The 19261-nt window shown below is 47.5% G+C and overlaps 3 protein-coding genes across 3 annotated transcripts; 2 read left to right on the plus strand and 1 right to left on the minus strand.

Moving 5' to 3' along the window:
• Positions 1-1168: 1168 nt before the first annotated feature.
• On the plus strand, positions 1169-2314 carry CDEST_15385 (Putative Fork head domain, winged helix-like DNA-binding domain superfamily; the record flags this gene model as incomplete). The annotated part of the gene is made up of 2 exons (XM_062931541.1): positions 1169-1909; positions 2081-2314. The coding sequence occupies 2 exons, from the start codon at positions 1169-1171 to the stop codon at positions 2312-2314; spliced, it is 975 nt and encodes a 324-aa protein (XP_062787592.1).
• Positions 2315-9307: 6993 nt separating this feature from the next.
• Positions 9308-9858, plus strand: CDEST_15386 (uncharacterized protein; the record flags this gene model as incomplete). The annotated part of the gene is made up of 2 exons (XM_062931542.1): positions 9308-9653; positions 9704-9858. The coding sequence occupies 2 exons, from the start codon at positions 9308-9310 to the stop codon at positions 9856-9858; spliced, it is 501 nt and encodes a 166-aa protein (XP_062787593.1).
• Positions 9859-15834: 5976 nt separating this feature from the next.
• On the minus strand, positions 15835-16713 carry CDEST_15387 (uncharacterized protein; the record flags this gene model as incomplete). Its single annotated transcript, XM_062931543.1, has 1 exon — positions 15835-16713. One exon carries the CDS (start codon positions 16711-16713, stop codon positions 15835-15837), a length of 879 nt encoding a protein of 292 aa, XP_062787594.1.
• Positions 16714-19261: the final 2548 nt, after the last annotated feature.

Here is a 19261-nt window from a genome sequence, read left to right on the forward strand (position 1 = left end):
GTTGTCGATGGGCGTGGTCACTTCCTGCTAGACACTCCGACCTGGCTGCGTGGATATGTGTGATAGTCCTCGTATCTCAAGGTTCGGCTGGTTTGGCCTCATGGCGATGGTGAATGAAACGCTATTTTCCAGCCCTGGGAGTTCGCCTCATACACGTTTGCTGCTTCCTCTTCTATCTCCGGCATCCTGGACGGGCGTGTCATCGTATTAACCGTAAAGATATGTATCATTTCTAAGCGTCAGACCCACTCCTACTACCACGTCTGCGCGTGGCACAGATGGCCTGGACCATGGATTGCAGCCTCTGACAAGATATCTGTGAGGACAGTACCTTCGTTAGCCCCGACTTTCATAGATTTCAACATCTTCCAAGGGATACAGACAAGCACAGCCCGTTCGCATTTGTCATAAGCGCGCAGAAGGCTGGCTGCAAAGCGTCTGTCCATGCAGCGGGAAAACCGCACACACACCCGTGACACGGTCCTTCGTCTACGTAACACGTTTGGCAAAGAACAAAGATGCATAAACGCAGACAGACAGGCCCGAAACAGTGACATGGCCGCGGCTACGGATCTCAACCTGGGTAGGTGCGTCGCCCCTGAGGTCCACGTGGCTGGTTCAATAGACGCCCTGCCTCTTTTCCAACAATGGTGTCGGCGCACCCATGTCTCGTCCCTGTTCGGGTTTCCACTGTCTCCCTTACGGCCGAGACCTCGTGTGTATTGCTGGTACCCAGTCCGATCGCCAAGTTGAATGTCACACATCTATGTGTTGCCCTACGAACTGGGGTCTGGTTTTGCAACATCTCGCATGCTAAGACCCTTGCTTGAAGCGCTTCTAGCAGGGAACGACAATTTGTGTCTATGCACCCATTATCAAGAGTCAGGGCAATGATACCTTCTCGCTTTTGGAGAGAGCTACTTTTCGATATGTTTCCTATTTAGTACAGAAGTGATCCGCCCACCATCACTGCTCAACTGATCAATGTCCCCTTAAACATTGTGGCCACCACCCAAGCAACAACACAGTCATAACATACCTTATAACCAGAATCACAACAACACAATACCAGCAACGCCAGTTTCCAGTTCGTGATCCCAAACAGCAACGACAGAACCAGCGCGTGAACCAGAGCGCCATTGTCAACCAACAACACCAGTCGCTTACAATGAACACTATGCCCTGTGTCCCTGAGACATCTTCGTCAACCGAGGGGTTTGCCAATGACCGGAGCGATAGTTACAAGTACAACTCCAACTATGGTCAAGGCGCCTACACAGCGTGCAGCCCGTCGCTTGTCAACTGGAGCCCCTGCCGTCCCGCCTCCACCCAAACTATCGTTCCCGCCGTCGCCGCCCAACACCACCTGTTCTTTCACCCCCAGGAACAGCCTTCAGTTTCTGGTAACCTCAAAATCCCGATGCATATCTCACCGGACGAATTGGTCACAAGAAGCATGGATGGCCAAGGGCATTACGACAATAGCGTCTTTCAGCAGAGCTTCTGGCTGAATCGATGGGACAGCGGATCTCTTCAGTGCTCCACCATGATGGAAAGACCAACCCAGGATGAGTTCAAAGCTATAGACGCTTCCGTGTTCCAACACCGTAGCTCACCGGTGTCCTTTATGGAGGGTTCCGTGGTGGGGCCGAACGTTATTCCGGAGCTGAGCGTGGTCCCGGAGCTCGGACAGCACACTTTTTCTGCTACCGGTTCGCCACTCCAGGAGAAAGTCAAACCTGGGAAGCCCTACTCGGCGCTTATTCACGAAGCCCTGAAGCAAGCGGATGATCACACCATGACGCTACGGGAGCTGTATAAGTGGTTCAGGGATCACACTGATAAGATAAAAAGGGAAGGCGACACTGGTTGGCAGAATAGCATCCGTCACAACCTAAGCATGAACAAAGTGAGTAACTTTCCAAAAGCCACTTGCATTCTCTTTCGATGTTATCGTGATCCTCCTGCCAAACCGATCTGGAAAACGGCACGTCACACCAGCATCTTCGCTAGTATAACACACTCCTCACCAATGTGCTCTGCCCAAACTACAAGAACCTTGGTCTGAGTCGTTTCATAGGCATTCAAGAAAGTCGAGGCAGGCCTGTCGAAGTGGACTCTGGACCCCGATTACATCAACAAGATCCAGCCAACGACACAATTCCGTTCTGGCAACCGAACTGGCTCCCAAAAGAGCCCCTCCCGACTCAGACGTGCCCATAACGGCGGGCTTCGTAGACGAAAAGACACTTCCCCCGAGAATACTACGCCACATCGAAAAAGAAACAGACAAGCGCCAACGACGGGCGGCTGAGTCGTCATCAGGACCAGAATATATTCCAGAAAGAGGCCAAGTTCAAAAACTGGTCAGGTGGCCCTCGATTCGTCCGTTCCATGATTTCCGCCGGTTCTGGGGTTGGTATTGAAATAAACGAAACAAGACCCCCCGGGGGTAACTGTGTGGGCACCCGAGCCGACTTTTCTTGTCAGCCTTACCAGCTCCCATCAATTGGCGTTATTGGCATCAACACAGTGTACAGACCTCCCCCTTCCAGCCATTTCACTTCGAGATATGTCTTCCATACCTAGTTACAAATATAAACATGAGTCTACCTCCATCGTTACCGTTAGAAGGGGATCAGGCGTGCTGTTTGCACTAAATGGGAAGTACACTTTCCAACCTCATGACATTTTCCCGCTCGTGCATGTGATTTGAAACCATGATAAACAACAGAGGGATTGGATTTCGCCCATCATGAAGCGCTTTGAAACTAGGCTGTCAACAATCTCCTCGGATGTGTCTATCTTTGTTCCATGTTTCTGTTCCAGTATGGTATGCCTGTGTCAGAGACAGATGACTAAGGGGACACATATGGGGCGCTGGGGTCCCCGAATCAAGGGATCGGCCGGTATATCGATAGTCCGGCAAGGCATTTAAAGGGCATCAGTCAAGCCAGGGGCTTGACGAGGTCAGATTTGAATAGTCATCCCTACCTATCCCTACCTTTGGGCATCGTCATCGGCTCTTTCACTCTGTGCGACCCCAGTGGCTGACACTCTGTGACACAAGTCCTCAGAAAACTTTACCTGGGGCTTGTCGCCGATCGGCGCCAGACACAGCTTGTCGTCAAAGAACACGCGTTCACCTACAGAGGAAATGACTCCTCTCCGGAATTTCAAGTTCCCGCATCCAGTGATGGCTGCGCTGAGTGCTACAGTGGCTGTCGCTGCATTTCAGTGGACCGCAAATGCTGTCGTGAACAATGCAAATGCACTGGTAGTCCTAGGATTGGAAAACACACTTACCCTGTGCCTGTGTAGACTGCGCTCTGGGCGATTCGCTATTTCTCCACAAATCCTCTGGCGCTTGATCCTTAGTGGTGGTCAGTGGCGTCGCGATGGCTGCAGCATCAAGCATGGGGCGACATGGGGCGCTCCACCAACGGAAGTAAGCCAGTAATTCCTAGGATATTGGCTGGATATACTATGGTGTGATCCAGCAGTGGCGATCAAAGTTAATTCTTATTCCAGATCGCAACCACTGGGGACATACCGCAGGAATTGCAGACAAGGCACGGTCCAACATTAGCGTGGCAACATGAAAGATCACCCACCAGCAACGGACCACATACTCCGTATCCTAGCGAGTGACCAAAATGCGGCAGGGGAATGTCAACTTCACGTATGGATCGAGTCGGCTGCAAATGCAACCTTGACCACTTGCTTGCTTATCTGCGGCGGATGCGTCACTTTGAAGTGGAGAAGGCGTTGGATGAGTTACGCACCTTGATGCGTGTTGGACTGTTGGACTGTTGGACAAAGGTTCCTGCAACCGCAATATCAGGGCGGGGCGACACCCCAGCGTGCGTTCTGGAGTCAGCAGGTCCCGACAGTCTGGTTGCTAGTGCAGCTTGGCGCGCTAGTGCTCCACTATGATGGATTAGATCGGCGTGTTCACGCGGCCGAGAAGAATGCTGCGCAAACTCCACAGGAATTCGCTACTTCTGTTGCTCTTCGGCCGTAGTGAGATTCTTATACCCCACCTACGATAAGCCACCTCCTTGCCCAGGCGAGATCACCCGGCGTAATCTGTGCGCGATAAATCGTTAACGAATCGGAAACTCGGGTTTGCATCCGCGATTTCCCAACCCTGTTGGCTGTACCCCATCTCACCCCACTGTCGCTTTTGCGGCCAACAGATCAATTCCACTTCAAGGACCAATGCAAACATCACGGATTGCGCCATTAATCAAATATAACGGCCTGAATACCAAACCGACTCACCCTGGAAGCTAGGCATGCTTCGACCCTGGGATTTCATGAGCGCCACCATCCCTTGGGTTCGAAACTGCGGCCTGTCACTTGGCGACAGGCCAAAACTGTGTACACTTGTATCGATTCGTGTTTGCCCTTGGATCAAAGAACGACAGAGTCGCAAGTGGAGATACCGGGGTTTCTTGGTGCGCGCGTAGATTGAGGACCTAGCAGCAAGAGGCGCAATCAGCTCGGGGCAATGGTGACAGGCCAAAAGTGGACCTCGTCGAGAGACGCTCTGTAGCTTGCTGCCCATGTTGGCTCGACATGCAGTCCCGCAATTCATCTCACATAACTAAACCTGCATCATTTGACGCCTGTCGCTCCATTTGAAAGCGGTAATGCATACGGTGTTATTAGTAGTCCCTGGAGGGCTTTGGCTTTCTCGCCGGTTGTCCGGAGAAAACCGATCGGCCGCTCGGGATCTTTTCATGGACCGTTGTGTTGACTGCCAGGGGCATTGCGTCTTGACGCAAGCTGGCAATCTATGGGGGTTAGCTTAGGGTTAGTACAAGGCAAGCTATCGAGGTCAAATCTATGCTAAACAGAGCTGATGGCGTTGGAACAATATTGGACAACAATCGGTACCGAGTCTGTGGTTGTGCTGAAATTTTCCCCCGAGAACATACGTCGCAACCGGTTGACAGAAGGTTTTCGAAGTAAAAAGAGTCTTCTTTTGGTTTGATTCATTGGAGGAGCTTGCGGCTAAGAGTTCCTAGAAGAAAAACATGTTGCAAAGTAACCGGAGCGTTTGTCATTGGCTCCGTGACCATGGTTATCATGGTCTGTACCTGTTTGTGTCTAGCTGGCACGAGAACCTCACTTTTAGGAGGCTCTTAGCCGCATCACGTGCCTCACTTACATGGCTCATAACGACCACCTTCTCACGTGATCTACTCATGGATTTTAGCTCATGGTTTGGGTATATATGTAGGCTCCATGATACTCTTCAGCATTTTCTAGAGTCAAGCATCTTTCACGCTATATATCGTGTGCTCCGCTGTGCGTTCTAAAGGACATAACTGAACTATGAATAGGTCCAGTTGGGAGAATAAAGCTAACTTCGCAGTTCAGTCAAAGAAAGACTAGCAGTAGTATGTGTGGGAGAATTAGGCATAGACAACAGTAGCTCTAGTCTTCTAGGGAAGCGTCGATGAAGAGGACAAATCAAGGCGCTAATCTATCCATGGAACATCTGGCACGATTGAGTACCCAACGATGGAGACAGAGGCGCCCATTGGCGAACCTATCAGAATAACCAATATTTGGGCGTCACCTAGGTTTCGCTGTTTGATCCGTCAGGTCATTAGGTATCTGAGTCACTGACAAATACACCAAGCAGTTTCGGTCGCGAGAGTCTGGAAGCGAATGGCGCCGGCGGGACTTATGCTTCTTCGTTTCCTGCGAGACGCGTATGCCGAACTTCGCGGACTTGCAGTCCAAACCCACCGTCAGCCTCGGCACTGGATTCAACGGCCGATAAGTGGTACCACACCGTACAGCGGTTTTGGGCAGCAGCTGACAGACCTGTAGAAAGGTGGAAAATCATTGGGGTGAATTGACGAGCATGCTAAATGAAGGACTATGAACGTATCCGTCTATATTTATAACGAATGCACGGTTCCCTGATCCTGGCGTACCCTTGGGAGACATATTCATGCTCGTATACAACACAATAGACGGTGGTGCATAGTTGTACTATTGTTGCAACGAATGTGCTGGGTTCGGCCGGAAATTTGAAAATGCCAGACAACAAGAAAATCCTGGAAGGTGTTCAGTGAATGAGACCAGCAACTTTCTTACGCTTTGGTAAGGCCCTCACTTACGTTTGCCAATCTTTCCGCACGAACTGATGGCCGAAAGGTCGCCCAAGTCTAAACTATGCGAGCGGAAGTGATTGGCGAACCACTGGCACTACTTGAAAAGTTGGTTTTGAACTCTTATGAACACACACTGTCGTGGTTTGAGCATTATTTAGCAATTTGAATCCGGAGCCTATGGTTGAGGCTATACTGCGGGGGGTCACAAAGGGAAAAAAAAGGAAGCCAAGTAAAGGTAAAGTGGAAGGCCAGGAAACCCTCCAAATATGACCCAAATGCCCTGCCTCCACCCCAATGTAGACTTCTCTCAATCCGGCCGGATCTGCCACCACGCAAACAATTGGCTAATCCTCATCTCTGCACAGGATTGGAAAATAAGAACAAGCATTACAACCCATGAAAAGTCGTCAGGGGTATTATTGTTGCGGTTTGGTAGCAGCATTTAGCAAATCAGGCAGGCTGTGACGCCATTGCGGTTCACGTCATCGAAATGAAGGCCATTTTTATTGTGCGCATGTGGAAGAAAGGGTACCTTTTCTTTGCATAAACACACATATGTCACAATAATGAGATACGACAATGACAAAGCTATACGCTATCTGGCAAGGTTAAGATCAAGGTGGAACAGCTTGTCTAGTCGTCAGCACGACCTCATGCCTCTCATCTAGCGTCGTGTTCCACTAGCCATCGGACACACCTGTGGGACAACACAGCTCCGTGTTGGTGAGCCTGTTGAGTCAGAAGGTAGACCATCGTATCGGCAGCTGACCGGGGCGAATATCGCAGTTCAAGAGACTCTGTGGGTAAGCAACCTCTGATAAGTGGAGGAACTGCTTCACATGGCGCACAGGCATCTACCACATCACCTACGCAGCAAGTACTCTTCCGCTTGTAAGTACCCACGTACCCATCTGTCTTTATCTCACGTAGACCGTCCTTCGCGACGAGAACGTCCGGATCGAGTCTCCTGAGCCCGTCCCGGGCTGCAGGCCGCTTTTCATGGGCAAAGGTACCTATCCTATCTATTTCCTACTACATCCGGAATTCCTACACACAACCGAACATATCCGAGTCCTGCTTCATTACTCCTATGATCACTACACCTTTTGTTGCTGGATCACCCGTTCTCGTGGGCAAGTGAGGAGTAATAGCCGTAAAATAGAAACGGGAGGCACTGTTTGTCTAAAGCGATGGTTGTTCATTAGTCTTTGGCTCACGTAAAAGTGCTATTCGAGCACTGATTCGTTCAATTTTCTGGCTAAAGATCCTCGCCGGCGTTTAAAGTTGATTATGATAATTCCCAGATCAATGTAGATCTATTTCGGATTCTTCATACCGAATGTTCTGGTGACACCCGCTTTCGCATGTAGCAGGCCAGTAAGAGAAGAATAGTGAATATCGCTAGCCCTAGTGAAGTGTACACAACGATCCAAAATGAGCGCATGAATGAGTCGAATGAACCGTGACGAAGTGACACTACGACGAATGAGAGGGGCTATGGTGTCTAAATCGTCATTCAAGGGTCCAATATAACTAACAAAAACCGGAACTAGTTTAAGCCACGTCTATTATGTACGCTCGTAGAAGGGCAAACAAAAAGTTACTGCGACAAAGACTAAAATTCTATATGCTAAAAGGAAGAATGAAGCTCATGAGAACTGCAAAGATGTGAAAGAGTACATGTAGGTCTGCGGTAGTGGATTTTGGCAATTGGCGTTCCTCAATGTGGCTTTTACCTTCGGCTGGGTGGGTACTCGTGTGAGTGCTGGCGACGATTACGCCGCCTGTAAAATGGGAGATCCATCTGGTTGGCCAGCCTCAAAGCGAAGTGGATACTTATGTCCCTTGTTGTGGCTGAACGAGCAATTCCACCTCACCCAGCGTGGCTGGCTGCCGGCCGGTGGGACCGACCGGTGTTTCTCTTTGCCCTTCGTTTGCTTTGTTTGGACATTACCAGAAACCTTACAAACGTTATTTGATACACGGACCAATTAACACCAGGGCTTGCTAATATGTTTTCTATGAAACCTGAACGCTGGACCAATGGTTTTTTTGGTCTAGCGCGCTGCTGTGCCCAGGAGTGGTAATCCTAGGAGGTTATCTCGACTTTAGATGGTGGTGCTGGCTGTTGTCTTTACATCCCAGGGAGTCGTAATTCATGTTGTGCTGGGAAGGCATCAAGTCCAAGCATGATTTGCTGATCCATTGTGTTTTTGGACCTGACGACAAACACAAGTTTGAGCACTCAGAAACAAGACTACGTCTGGAGATCCTTCACAGTATGGAGAGTGACTATGAGGCCCTCAACGTTCCCGCCTCCTCGAAACACTTCATTTCACATGTCGTCATTGACCGGAAAGTGACACGTCAAGTCAGCCGAGCATGCAAAGTCATGTTCTTGTTTGTTTGATCCGTTAACAATCTGTCCCATCCGCCGTGACTGACGTCAGCCAGCCCTTGTCTGGTGTAGAGCTAGCAATTGTCGACCTTAAATTTGTCACAGTTTTTTGAATCAAAATTTGTAACGAGTAACGATCAGGTAACAACAATGTATAGCTTTGATTAGGCCTCATTTTCCAGTCCCCGCTTTATTGTGTGTAGCGAAAACATAGTTATTATCAAGCATTGAGTCTGCCATCGTTGCCGTAGTATAGGCATCGGTATCACACGGATACTACTCCGGGTTGCAACTGGACGAGGTAAAAGTCACGGCGTTCGTGGTGATCGCATATACGTGTAATCTGTTTGTCTATCTATCCATGGGGTTGCTGGCGGTGGTGGATATTTGACAATGGAACCGCGGGTGAACATCCCCGTTCTGATTGGTCAGGAACGTCCGGGTCAGGCAGGAATGCCCCCAATATTCCGACGTACACGCACATTAGCTTGTGTACGACCAGCAGGCCTGCAAATATCTCACGATAGATCCGGTTACAAGGAGTCGTTTATTAACACATTCTTGTCAACACAAAACCGTGTAAGAACTGAGATTGTCGTCATCCACGTTGATTGTTTGACCTTGAATCTGTCGTAGGCGATTGTCCGTCAGCAACTTTGGCCAGCGTCCACCCTTTTAATAGGGCTTCCCTTCTGGTCTTTTAGAGCGACACAGTTTCTTAGGTCAGTCTCTAAGGCCAGAATCCGCCGAGGAAGAAATTCACGCTAGTGTTAAGATGGATGGGCGCTTGTATCGTTCTTCTTACTTTGAAGATGCCAAATTACCAAGCATTTGTTCTACTCGAAAAACCGAACCTGGGTTCACGCCACTTCCCCGCCTGGTCGAGTTGACTCCGTCGCCATTTCTTACACCAACAGTTTCAGATCTTACCAGAAGGCCTCATCACCAACCTGCCCAACCACGGCCGACCTACAGACGACTACCATGCCAGGCCGAATCCATACGCCAATACACCGACGAAGGCTCTAGGCTCCCTAGGGCTAGAAGAGTCTTGTCACCCAATGCAGTCGTTTACCTTGATACAACGATGCAATATCAAATAGAAATTCTGCCCATCTGGCGTAAGCATTAGTTTGGAAGTAAGAGAGCGAGTCTAATGGTATGTTCACAGTGCATAACTACTACGCCCGAACACAAAAGTCACGGACGTCGAGGGCAGGATGGAACCTTTCCACACACAGGCTTCTACTGGGAAGACATAGAACATGTGTGACTTTGCATACGGCGCGCTGTGCTTTGTCGGTTTCTCAACAACAGGTTAGATGAACTATCTAGTGTACACTATGTCTTTAGACAAGAGTATCGCCGCAAGCTATCATAATTCGATATTTTCTCACGAGAAGAATAATACACCACTGCAGCGATACCAGCAGGATGGTTGTAGAAGAGAGACATTGACGATAGGGAAGCAACAAAAGTGCGGCAGGTGCCGGGTGGTCGGACATAACTATCGTACATGTCAGCGCGTGGCTGGACACGCTGTCTGAATGTTTGTCGCCTTCATCCAGCCTAGGTTATGTCCCGTGGTTAACCTTGTTTCTTGGCAACTTGAAGATAGGGATTTCCAAATAAGGTCGGCTGGATTGACGAATAAAGTCACGACGAAAGGAATCCCCCCAGAGCGGTGCAGTACGTTCCCAGGATGCACAGCCAAGGTACATTTGTCTCGGTTCAGGCTCACGATGCGACACGCAATGGTGGCCTGATTTGCACTCCAAGGATTCTGGCAGAAACATGTGTTACTATGCCTAGTGGGAGGGCTTTTGTGACGGTTGCTGGGGTTCCTGAATAAACACGCTTGTCTGAGGACATCTCGGAATATAACTGGTGATTGCAGATGTCTATGGTAACAAGCGCAGCAAAAGTCACCGTGAGATGAGCCGCGGCTTAGTTCTCTAGGTGCACCTTCACCATCGTGTCGGAATCCTTTTCTTGCATTAGGACCCGAACCACTTCCGACGTGGACCTCTACAGCTGTCCCGTACACCAGCGAGCTCGAGCTCGAAGTTGGTCATTTCCCTGCCGGCTCCAAGGTCTTCACATGATGTTTGTCTCAGATCAGGTATGGATGTTGACAGCGTCTTGCTCTCTGATGGTGGCGAGGTCGGCGGTGTTTTCTACAGTGAATCCAGCCCGCCTTTGGTATCATATATTGCAAATTCTCATATTGAGAGGCCTTTCAATATACTTTTACCTTTTGTCTTCTCCGTTGCATCTTTTCGTGATGCGATAACTTTTCAGAATTTCACCATGCTTCCATTGTTGAGGGACAGCCATGAAGACGTGTCCAGTCACTGCGAAGAGAAATGCTACGAAAGGCTCCTGGAAGCTGCTTTATGCACGGTTGTTCACAATGTCTGTGCCGCCCTCATCTCCGAATCCCGGTAAGTCGACTGCTCCATAGCACTTTATGCAACAACACTAACAGTAACATCCCCTATCCAAAGATTCAATTCCCCCAGGCCATCCATGCTAGTCAGGCGCCAGATAAATCGGCATCAGGACTCTTAATCAGCATTCCTGTTGGTAGAGGCCAGCAATCTATGGATCATTCTTTACTTTGATTGACAGGGTTACAAACAAACCGTTACACCGACCGTCACTGCGCTGTAATGCTAGCCTCAGCTACTCGTTATGGAAAAACGCCACTGTTATGTATCTCATTCCACGCTATGTTGACCGAACTTAGATGTTCAGTCATAGATGGGTGGATTTAGCCACCCATAGTAATATTTTTACTAAGCATTCTAATATCGGTGACCAACGAGTCATACCATACCAAGCTGTTACAACGTTAATCTGTTGACTTCTAATTCACGTCAATTTCGTTTAGGACGACATAAAGTTAAGATGTGCTCTTGAAGCTGTCAGGCTCCATCGAGGATACGGTTTTATTTATAGGAATGCTGTCCCTAACTCTAATTGTTTTCGCATTCTATCAATAAACACTAGCAATCGTGTTAATGCATAGTGAAAAGTTGCATTCTGAACGTAACAGGTTTAATAAAAGGTGTAGATGGCACGGCGACTTGAGTTAGGACTAAGTTTGGCGATTGAAGTAGGTAAAGGCTTTTCCTTTGTCTTTTGGTTAGAGGGCCTTAGAGATTGTAACCAACTTTTGGGCCCAGAATTACACCGGAACGTTTTGTTTTTGCTCTACATAATCTTTGTCCTGATCCAGTTGTCTTATGCCTAGTTGATGCTGTGCGACGTTGCTTATTTCGGTCTAGCTCCATCGTGTGCACTCGTGCCTCGATGTGGGCTAGATCCAAACAGCATTTTGATACAGCTCTTATCATGGCATGAATATGCAGATTGCATTGTTTTCGTAGGAAGAAAATCGCATATATAGTGAGCACGATGACAGTGGTGCCTACTATATCATTGATTGTGGGGTAGCCCATGTTCCCTTGACTACTTTGGTTGAAGCGACCGGGTTATATACAATGTCCTGGGCTTTTGTTACAACAAGTATGAGTCTGATTGACAGACTGATAACGCATTAAAAGGTTGGACAAGATGTGAAAATCGGCAGGCTAATCGTGTGTTAACAAACCTAATGTCTCAAGATTTGTAAACATCTACTAAGGCAAGAAAAGTCTGGACGGGTGGCTTGAGTGCCTTTGAATGACTAAAATAAACGGACTGACTAACGTTAAGTATGGAACACGACAAACCACGCATATTATTGAATCAACTTTGCTAGTTTACAAATAGAATCAAGATTTATAAAATACTTTCCTCACATCAGGAAGTACCGTCACTCATTTCACTCACTGCCGATGGAAAACACAGCTAAAACAGATTGCTCACTCTATTGGCCACCCAGAAGATAAGGCTACATCAGTTATGATAATTCACCTCACCCAGTATAGTGATGCAGCGTCCTCGAGAGGCGCGTTTACTCTAAACAACCTCGAGATCTTTGTTTCGTTATAGACGTTTTACCAATATTTCGGATCCTGTTGTGCCTCAGTGCCGCAGGGCATTCTTGTGCGGAACCTTCAGAGTGCAGTTACATTAACGGACATAGTACGCACGTCTATTGTGCCCTTCTCGCTTGGCGAAAACCGAATCGGGTGGCAGTTCTGCAGAGATTATTGAGAGATATCGGCAAAAGGACATCAGAAACAAGTCTTCACTCGGCAAGGCAATGTAAATTATCACATTGATGTGGTAAGAAACTCAATGGCAGTAGCCCACAACTCAACGGCTACTTTCCCGCATTTCCTGGTGCTGTAAACACCAACTTTAAAACTGCATCTGGACCTCTTTCACCATCAGCGGTCATCTTCAGACTGTACAACTAAAAACGGCACGAAGGAGACATGAAAACAGTGTCAAAATCAAAAACAAATAAAGTATTTCTTCAACGGAAACTTATTCACAAGGGCTCAGTCGCTATACATAGCGGCGATAACTGCAGCAACTTCAATCAGATATACGACGTGCCCACAGATGAATTCATCAGGACACTGAAGTTACCATTTGATTTCATTGATCTGTCTGGAGAGACTAGCAAGCAAAGGAGCGATGGGAGGAGGCATTACAAGTATATTCGACGAAAGACTACGAACGTATTCGTCCAACGACTGTATGGAGGTAGCGGAGGTCCCCCCCAAAAACAGGCTCTTGGTATACTTCAACGTAACGGTGCAAGACAACGCTATCTCTCATAGATAACAAGCACCTTTGTAGTAGTCCTGGGTGGAATAGGCCTAATGGTTGGGTATGACATCAAACTCGTTAACTAAATGTATTCAGAGAATGGCGGTTTTAGGCTAAACAGCCAGATGGCTTCTGATCGTTATCGGAAATAACTCATTGTTAATCAATTAGTTGTGATCAGTGGTCAGCGGAGATGAGCTTGTCCTAACTTAACACTTGGATCGTGAAAACGCAATCCAGACTCAAAAAGCTACAAGAGAAGAACCCGGTACTCGGGTGCTGTGGGCTACTCCTGGTTCTCAACCTTACCGCGCGTCTACCTGTCTGATTTGTCTAACATCGTAAAGCTAGGCAGAAGACTAGACGTTTAGACCACAGCTCTTTTGCTGCTTCAGCACCAGTTTGGAACCCTTCAGAAAAGAAAAGAAAAGAAAAGAAAAGAAAAAGAACCCGCAGAACGCGTGCTCTAGGGCAACCGCGGGAGTGCACTAAATCCGACTAACAGTAAAAGAAAAATAGAACTAAGTGGATTACCAAAAAATGAGGACGGAAAGACTTACATGACGATTGAAAATGGTAATCGGTTGATCTAGCACTCGCGTATCTGTTACGTTACCCAAGAGCAAACCCAGGCTTCCACTAATGTAAGTGGACTGTAGTACATCCTAGCAACCATCTCATAAACACTTTCACATCTTCATTCTTAACCGAATAGAGATAAGTCCTTTTTTTCAGTTTACCCTTGCGCTTTGTGACAGTCAGTGTTTCCGTGCGTAATGAAGGTGATTGCTGCGGGCAGGTTAGCGGTCCAACTGCACCACAAAGTAAAAGATTCGGGAGTGATGCACCTGCACAATTATTCCCTGCTTTGCACTATAGAGTCACGCCAGAAAGCATCCCAACTGGTTGGGCTTTAACACCGATATCAATATCTTGCAATCGTTACGTTTTCATGTTCATCACCATGCAGGCTAACCCGTACAATCATTCATGCAATGGTTTCTGCTACTTTGAGAGCTGGAAAACAACTACAAACCTCATAGTATGACTAATTCTAAGTGTCAATGTGGGTTTCTCTCAATTAGCATCATGTGCGTATGCATCAATCGCAAACGACTTATTCACTAGGATTACGTCTGACTGTATTAAATATAACGTAATCACTCGAATGAGAATAAGATTAGGTACTGTTTATGTTGTTTAGAGCTAGTCATACCGTTATTAAAACAGGGCGAAGGAGGATAAAATCGACAATCAGAACTGCAGTTTTCCTGATTCTTAGGTGGAAGTACCCGTATATTAACAGTAACACTGCAACTCACGTGTCCTTTTTTACTCCATTGAAACACTTGGCGAAAAAGATGCTAACACTTTACGACGCACTGGATTTCATACAGTTTGTGAAACTGGAATCCCGAGAGAAATGCGGGAAATGCGTGGGGAGGTCTCAGTCCGGCAACCGGTGTAAGAGAAAACTTCAAAATGTTTTTCAGGAAGCCTGCTTAGTTCACGTCGAGAACGAAAAGCTGGAAGGCATTGTGGATAAATCACTCTGCAGACTGCATAAGTCACAAACGACTAGCATCGTTAAGCTTTGGCGAGGACATCTGTCACGGGCGAGAGTTGAGGTCAGCACAGATGTCAACAAAGAGTATAACAGGAAGCGTCAACTACAGGAGACTATCCTGCGAAAGGAGTTTCGCCGCTTACAGCTGCGTGAGAGGAGCGACATCATGAGATTCAAACGTCGCCAATACTTCAGTACCCTCAGAGGGGCAAACCAAGGCATACCCACAAAAGCTGCCTTTGATCCGACAGACACTGGGCCTGCGCTAGTCACATCCGGGAGTAGATATCTTGCGCTAGATGCACCCAATGTCATGAAGCTTGAGCCGTCTATTTCAGACGACTCCAAACTGCCTCGTGACCATCTAGCTTGGACCGAATCGGGATCGGCCAGTGGGCCATTATGGAAGTATTAACCCCGTGATTGTGACTTCGGTCTATTGCTCGAGAGCCCAATCGTTATGGTTTCCCTAAGTTGTTTGGGAGTTTTCCATCTCTTAGATAACCGTGTCATCCTCCGTGATGGAACGGACAAGGCGTTGTCTGAGATGGAAAACAAGTCGCGGCGAAAGAGACTACTACTTCGAAAACGCCGAGAACCAGCAGCAAAAGCGTATGGTATTTTCAGTCGTCAATCTCACTTTGCATTAATCGTTTGACAGATGGGGACATGATGCTGCTGGTTTAGCTGTAAATTTGTAAGCAGATCACTATACCAACACTGTGGTGAATGACATTGTTGTAATGCATGCTGCTGGAAAGCGTCATCAATTACGTAGTTATGACCTGAAACTGCGCCCATGTATGTATCTCAGACTAAACCGAGTCACTCATTCCTCTTTCATGTTAGTGTCGGGCTAGCCGTTGGATACAGGCCTGGTGGCTGCATGACAGGTACTGCGTTTGTTCGTGACCATTGCAAAAATAGCTTAACTAGTCATACATAGCCTCAGTGAAAATGCGCAGGGAATCTTCAAGCTTTTGGATTAAAATCTACAACGTCCAAATCTAGGAAAGCCTTAAAGGTTTGTCGGTGATGAATTCTAGCATCGTCGTGACATCTTCGTACAAGATGACGCGATCGACCATCCTGAGTAATTTAAATTTGTAATGTGATGAATAAGCTCCGATGACGATGATCCCCTGATACTCAGCCGCTGATTGAGTCCGGTGGAGAACACGGTACCCAAGGTGGAAAACACGACCGATAGCGAGATGAGCCCTGTCTGGTTGGAGGCCATCCTCAATGCCAATCCAGTCGTTGCTTGTTAGCAATCGATCCAGCGTATTCTCACCCAATCTCCAAGGCTCGTGCGTAGGGACCGAACAGTAGTTCTGAATCATATGAAGGTTGAAGCCGGCATTGTTACGACAGATTCCGATAACCAATAAACAGTCGAACCGATTGTTTGTTACGATGCGGTTCGCCTCCTCCGCTGCGTTAGGATTCCAGAAGTGGGCAATCGGTGTCAAAGCAAACCAGATCTCATCTTTCATCACTTCTTCGTCCCCTAGCTTGTAGAATTCCTCTACTTCCGGGCATTCAAGTGATATGTTGGGCTCGCAGTATCTCATACATTCGATGACGTGTCTTGGGCTGGCAATGGCAATCTCAGTCGTGCTCATCGCCGCTGGGTCGGGCTCTCTGTGAAACCTGGATCGAACATGAAAAGCCTCATCCCCTCCACTGTTCTGGATAGTTGCCTGCTTCCGATGTCTCATAAGGTCTCGCGACGAACCTGGAGGTTCCTCTCGCGCGATCATCGCTTTCGCAGGACGTACTCCAGGGTGTTGGGGAAAGCGCGTCGTCCTTTGGTAGCTTGCATGTTCGGACAGGCGTGCTTTCTGGAGCCTTCCCTGTATGAGAAATTGGGCAATCGATCCCATTTTGTTAGTGGTATGCAGTCAGCAATGAGACCGACCTGTGAGCGTAGAATGGGGCTGGGACTTGTTTGATATGCCACTTGATATACAATCGAGCCTTGTTATCTGCTGACCAAGGAAAACAGGGAAATGAATAAATGGTTCACAATGGCAATATCCGGCACAACAAGGTTTTTGATCCTTCACTTGAAGAAAGAAAGAGCCTGAAACCAGCCCCGATAGCAGGACTGCGAAATGTAATTGATAAATAATAGTAGTTGGATTTTTGGTTAGAGTATTTTGTTCTGTCTTTCTCCTGAAACATTTAACTCTGACAATAACACCGTACATTAACACTTCACGTGTTCTTGTTTTGTATTCTTACCACCATTTGCAATAAATGATGGATGGCCGGCTGAGATTGGCTGCTTCCACAGCCTAACATATTTGCTAACGTTACTCGAAGCAGGTTTAACATCCGCTAACTAAATCGTCTCTTGTTACGAGTTATGTCTTGACGGTTAAATAGGTATGACCACAGCAAACGGCTAACACATGGTTGGGTTATTCTTTTCGGGCTCAGGAAGTCTAAGCCATGGATGTTGCGAGCAGGTCAGGGCAACCAACTGCAGCATAAAGCAAAAGCTTCGTTCATCTGAGATGCACTATAGAGTTGCGCCTGCCAGCCAACACCGAAATGGTTGGACCATTACAGAGGGTCTATTCCGCTCATCAACGCGAATGAACGTAGAACCATCCCCCTATGATTCAAAGCGATGAGTGGTTCTTGAAACAGTCGCTAAGTGTAGTACGTCCAATATCGTTTTCAATCGAAAACGCAGTCATAGCAAATACACGCCCTTATATATGAAGACCGGTTAGCCGTTCAGCGCGCTAAAACAAAGTTGAGTGCTAGGCAAATCGACCGTACTGACGGATGGAACGAAAAGAAGGGCGAGTTTTAAGATGACCACAATAGCGTAAGTTATCATGCAGGTGTTACTAATGTTTTGCTAACTAAACAGCGCTGTGTAAGCTAAGGCCCTAGTCCGGGTTAGCGACATAAAGCCTCTTTAGTGCGCCTAGAGAAACCGGTAGATCGCTAATGGAGCCTGTCATCGACTCGCCCTGCTCAAATGACAGACGGCTCCGGCGGAGCATCCAAACGGCGATGGCCACAACTATCAAGGCGACCGCGAGCGTCCCCGCAATGATTGCGGCAAGTTCTGTCGGGCTCACTGTCCCACCGGGCTTGGACGATGACGGAATTGTTGCTGGGACTGTAGTTTTGAAGTCATTGGAAGCTTCTGATGAGGCGGAAACCATGCTTCTGGTGTTGGTGATCGTTTGTGTTAGTGTCTGGGTGAGCACGTGCTCGACAATTCGCGTCCGAAATAAAGTCTCCACCAATGTTCGCGTTGGGTTTTCCGTTCTTGAATCAATACTGTTCTCTGGCGAGATGTTGTTGCGAAGCGTTATGTAGCCGAAAAGGTCCCTACCACCACAAGTCTCGTACGGATAGCCAGGGCATGGTGTGTCACAAAATCGATTTGCTGTCAACCCCACAATAGCAGATTCATTGGAACACCAGCACGCAGTTTGTTGCAAGATAGCAAAGGCCCAATTGTCGCAAAGTTTGGCGCATAAGCCTCTGGACTGGAACACGCTGCTGTCTTGGCATCTTAGAATGAGCTTTTCCAAATGTATGGTCTGGTAAATGCGGAACCTACTTGCAGCTATTGTTGCGACATTTGAAGAACTACATGAATTCATTGCGGCATGTATACAATGGCGGGATTACTTCAACTTTAAGTATGAAGCAGAAGTCCTAGACGCAATGCCAAAGACGACACATCCACTGGCGGCTAGTTCCAAGTAAGGAGTGAGATTTAATGACATGTCAACACATGGCAATGTTCCATGTAAGTCGCTTGGAGGATCGTCAGTCGCTAAATCTGATAAAGCATTAGGGTAGCCTGACAGCATGACGAATCGCTCCACAAGAAGTCGTGAAGTCCATTAGGCAGAGGTAAGCATATTACAAACATGGCAAGATCTCCTGATGCACTCGCACTTTTTGAAACGTGACGACAACCATGGAATCAATCTCCGGCTTGGCACGCTCTGCTGGTGCTACAGTCGTTGTTTGCCGATTGGCGATATTAGTCAACGTACATATCCTCCTTTAACCGAGTAGACGATTACTCGACCGAACACAACCGCAAGCACATCGATATTAATATCGCCCACCACATGTAGGTGCAGATAGAATTTTGAAACGTAAAGTATGTGAAGCTCTGACAAAAATAAGAAAAACCTAGGCAATATCATTACGTGAAAGCTTGCTGGCCTACTACAGCTTCGCCTCTTGTTTCATTATCTACAGTAGATTCTCACTCATTAACGCTTCTACGGCTTTCAATAACCTACTACTTTCTCACTGTAACTATCTCGTAGTAGCTAAGCTTGTAAATCGTCCCTACGTCACTTTTGTTATCGTTAAGATGCTGGACTGGTTAGAAGTGACATAGAAGTTAACTTTATAACGAATGGTTATACATCCTCAAACTGG

This window comes from Colletotrichum destructivum, chromosome 11 (assembly GCF_034447905.1).
Source record: "Colletotrichum destructivum chromosome 11, complete sequence".
In the NCBI taxonomy this organism is placed as follows: domain Eukaryota; kingdom Fungi; phylum Ascomycota; class Sordariomycetes; order Glomerellales; family Glomerellaceae; genus Colletotrichum; species Colletotrichum destructivum.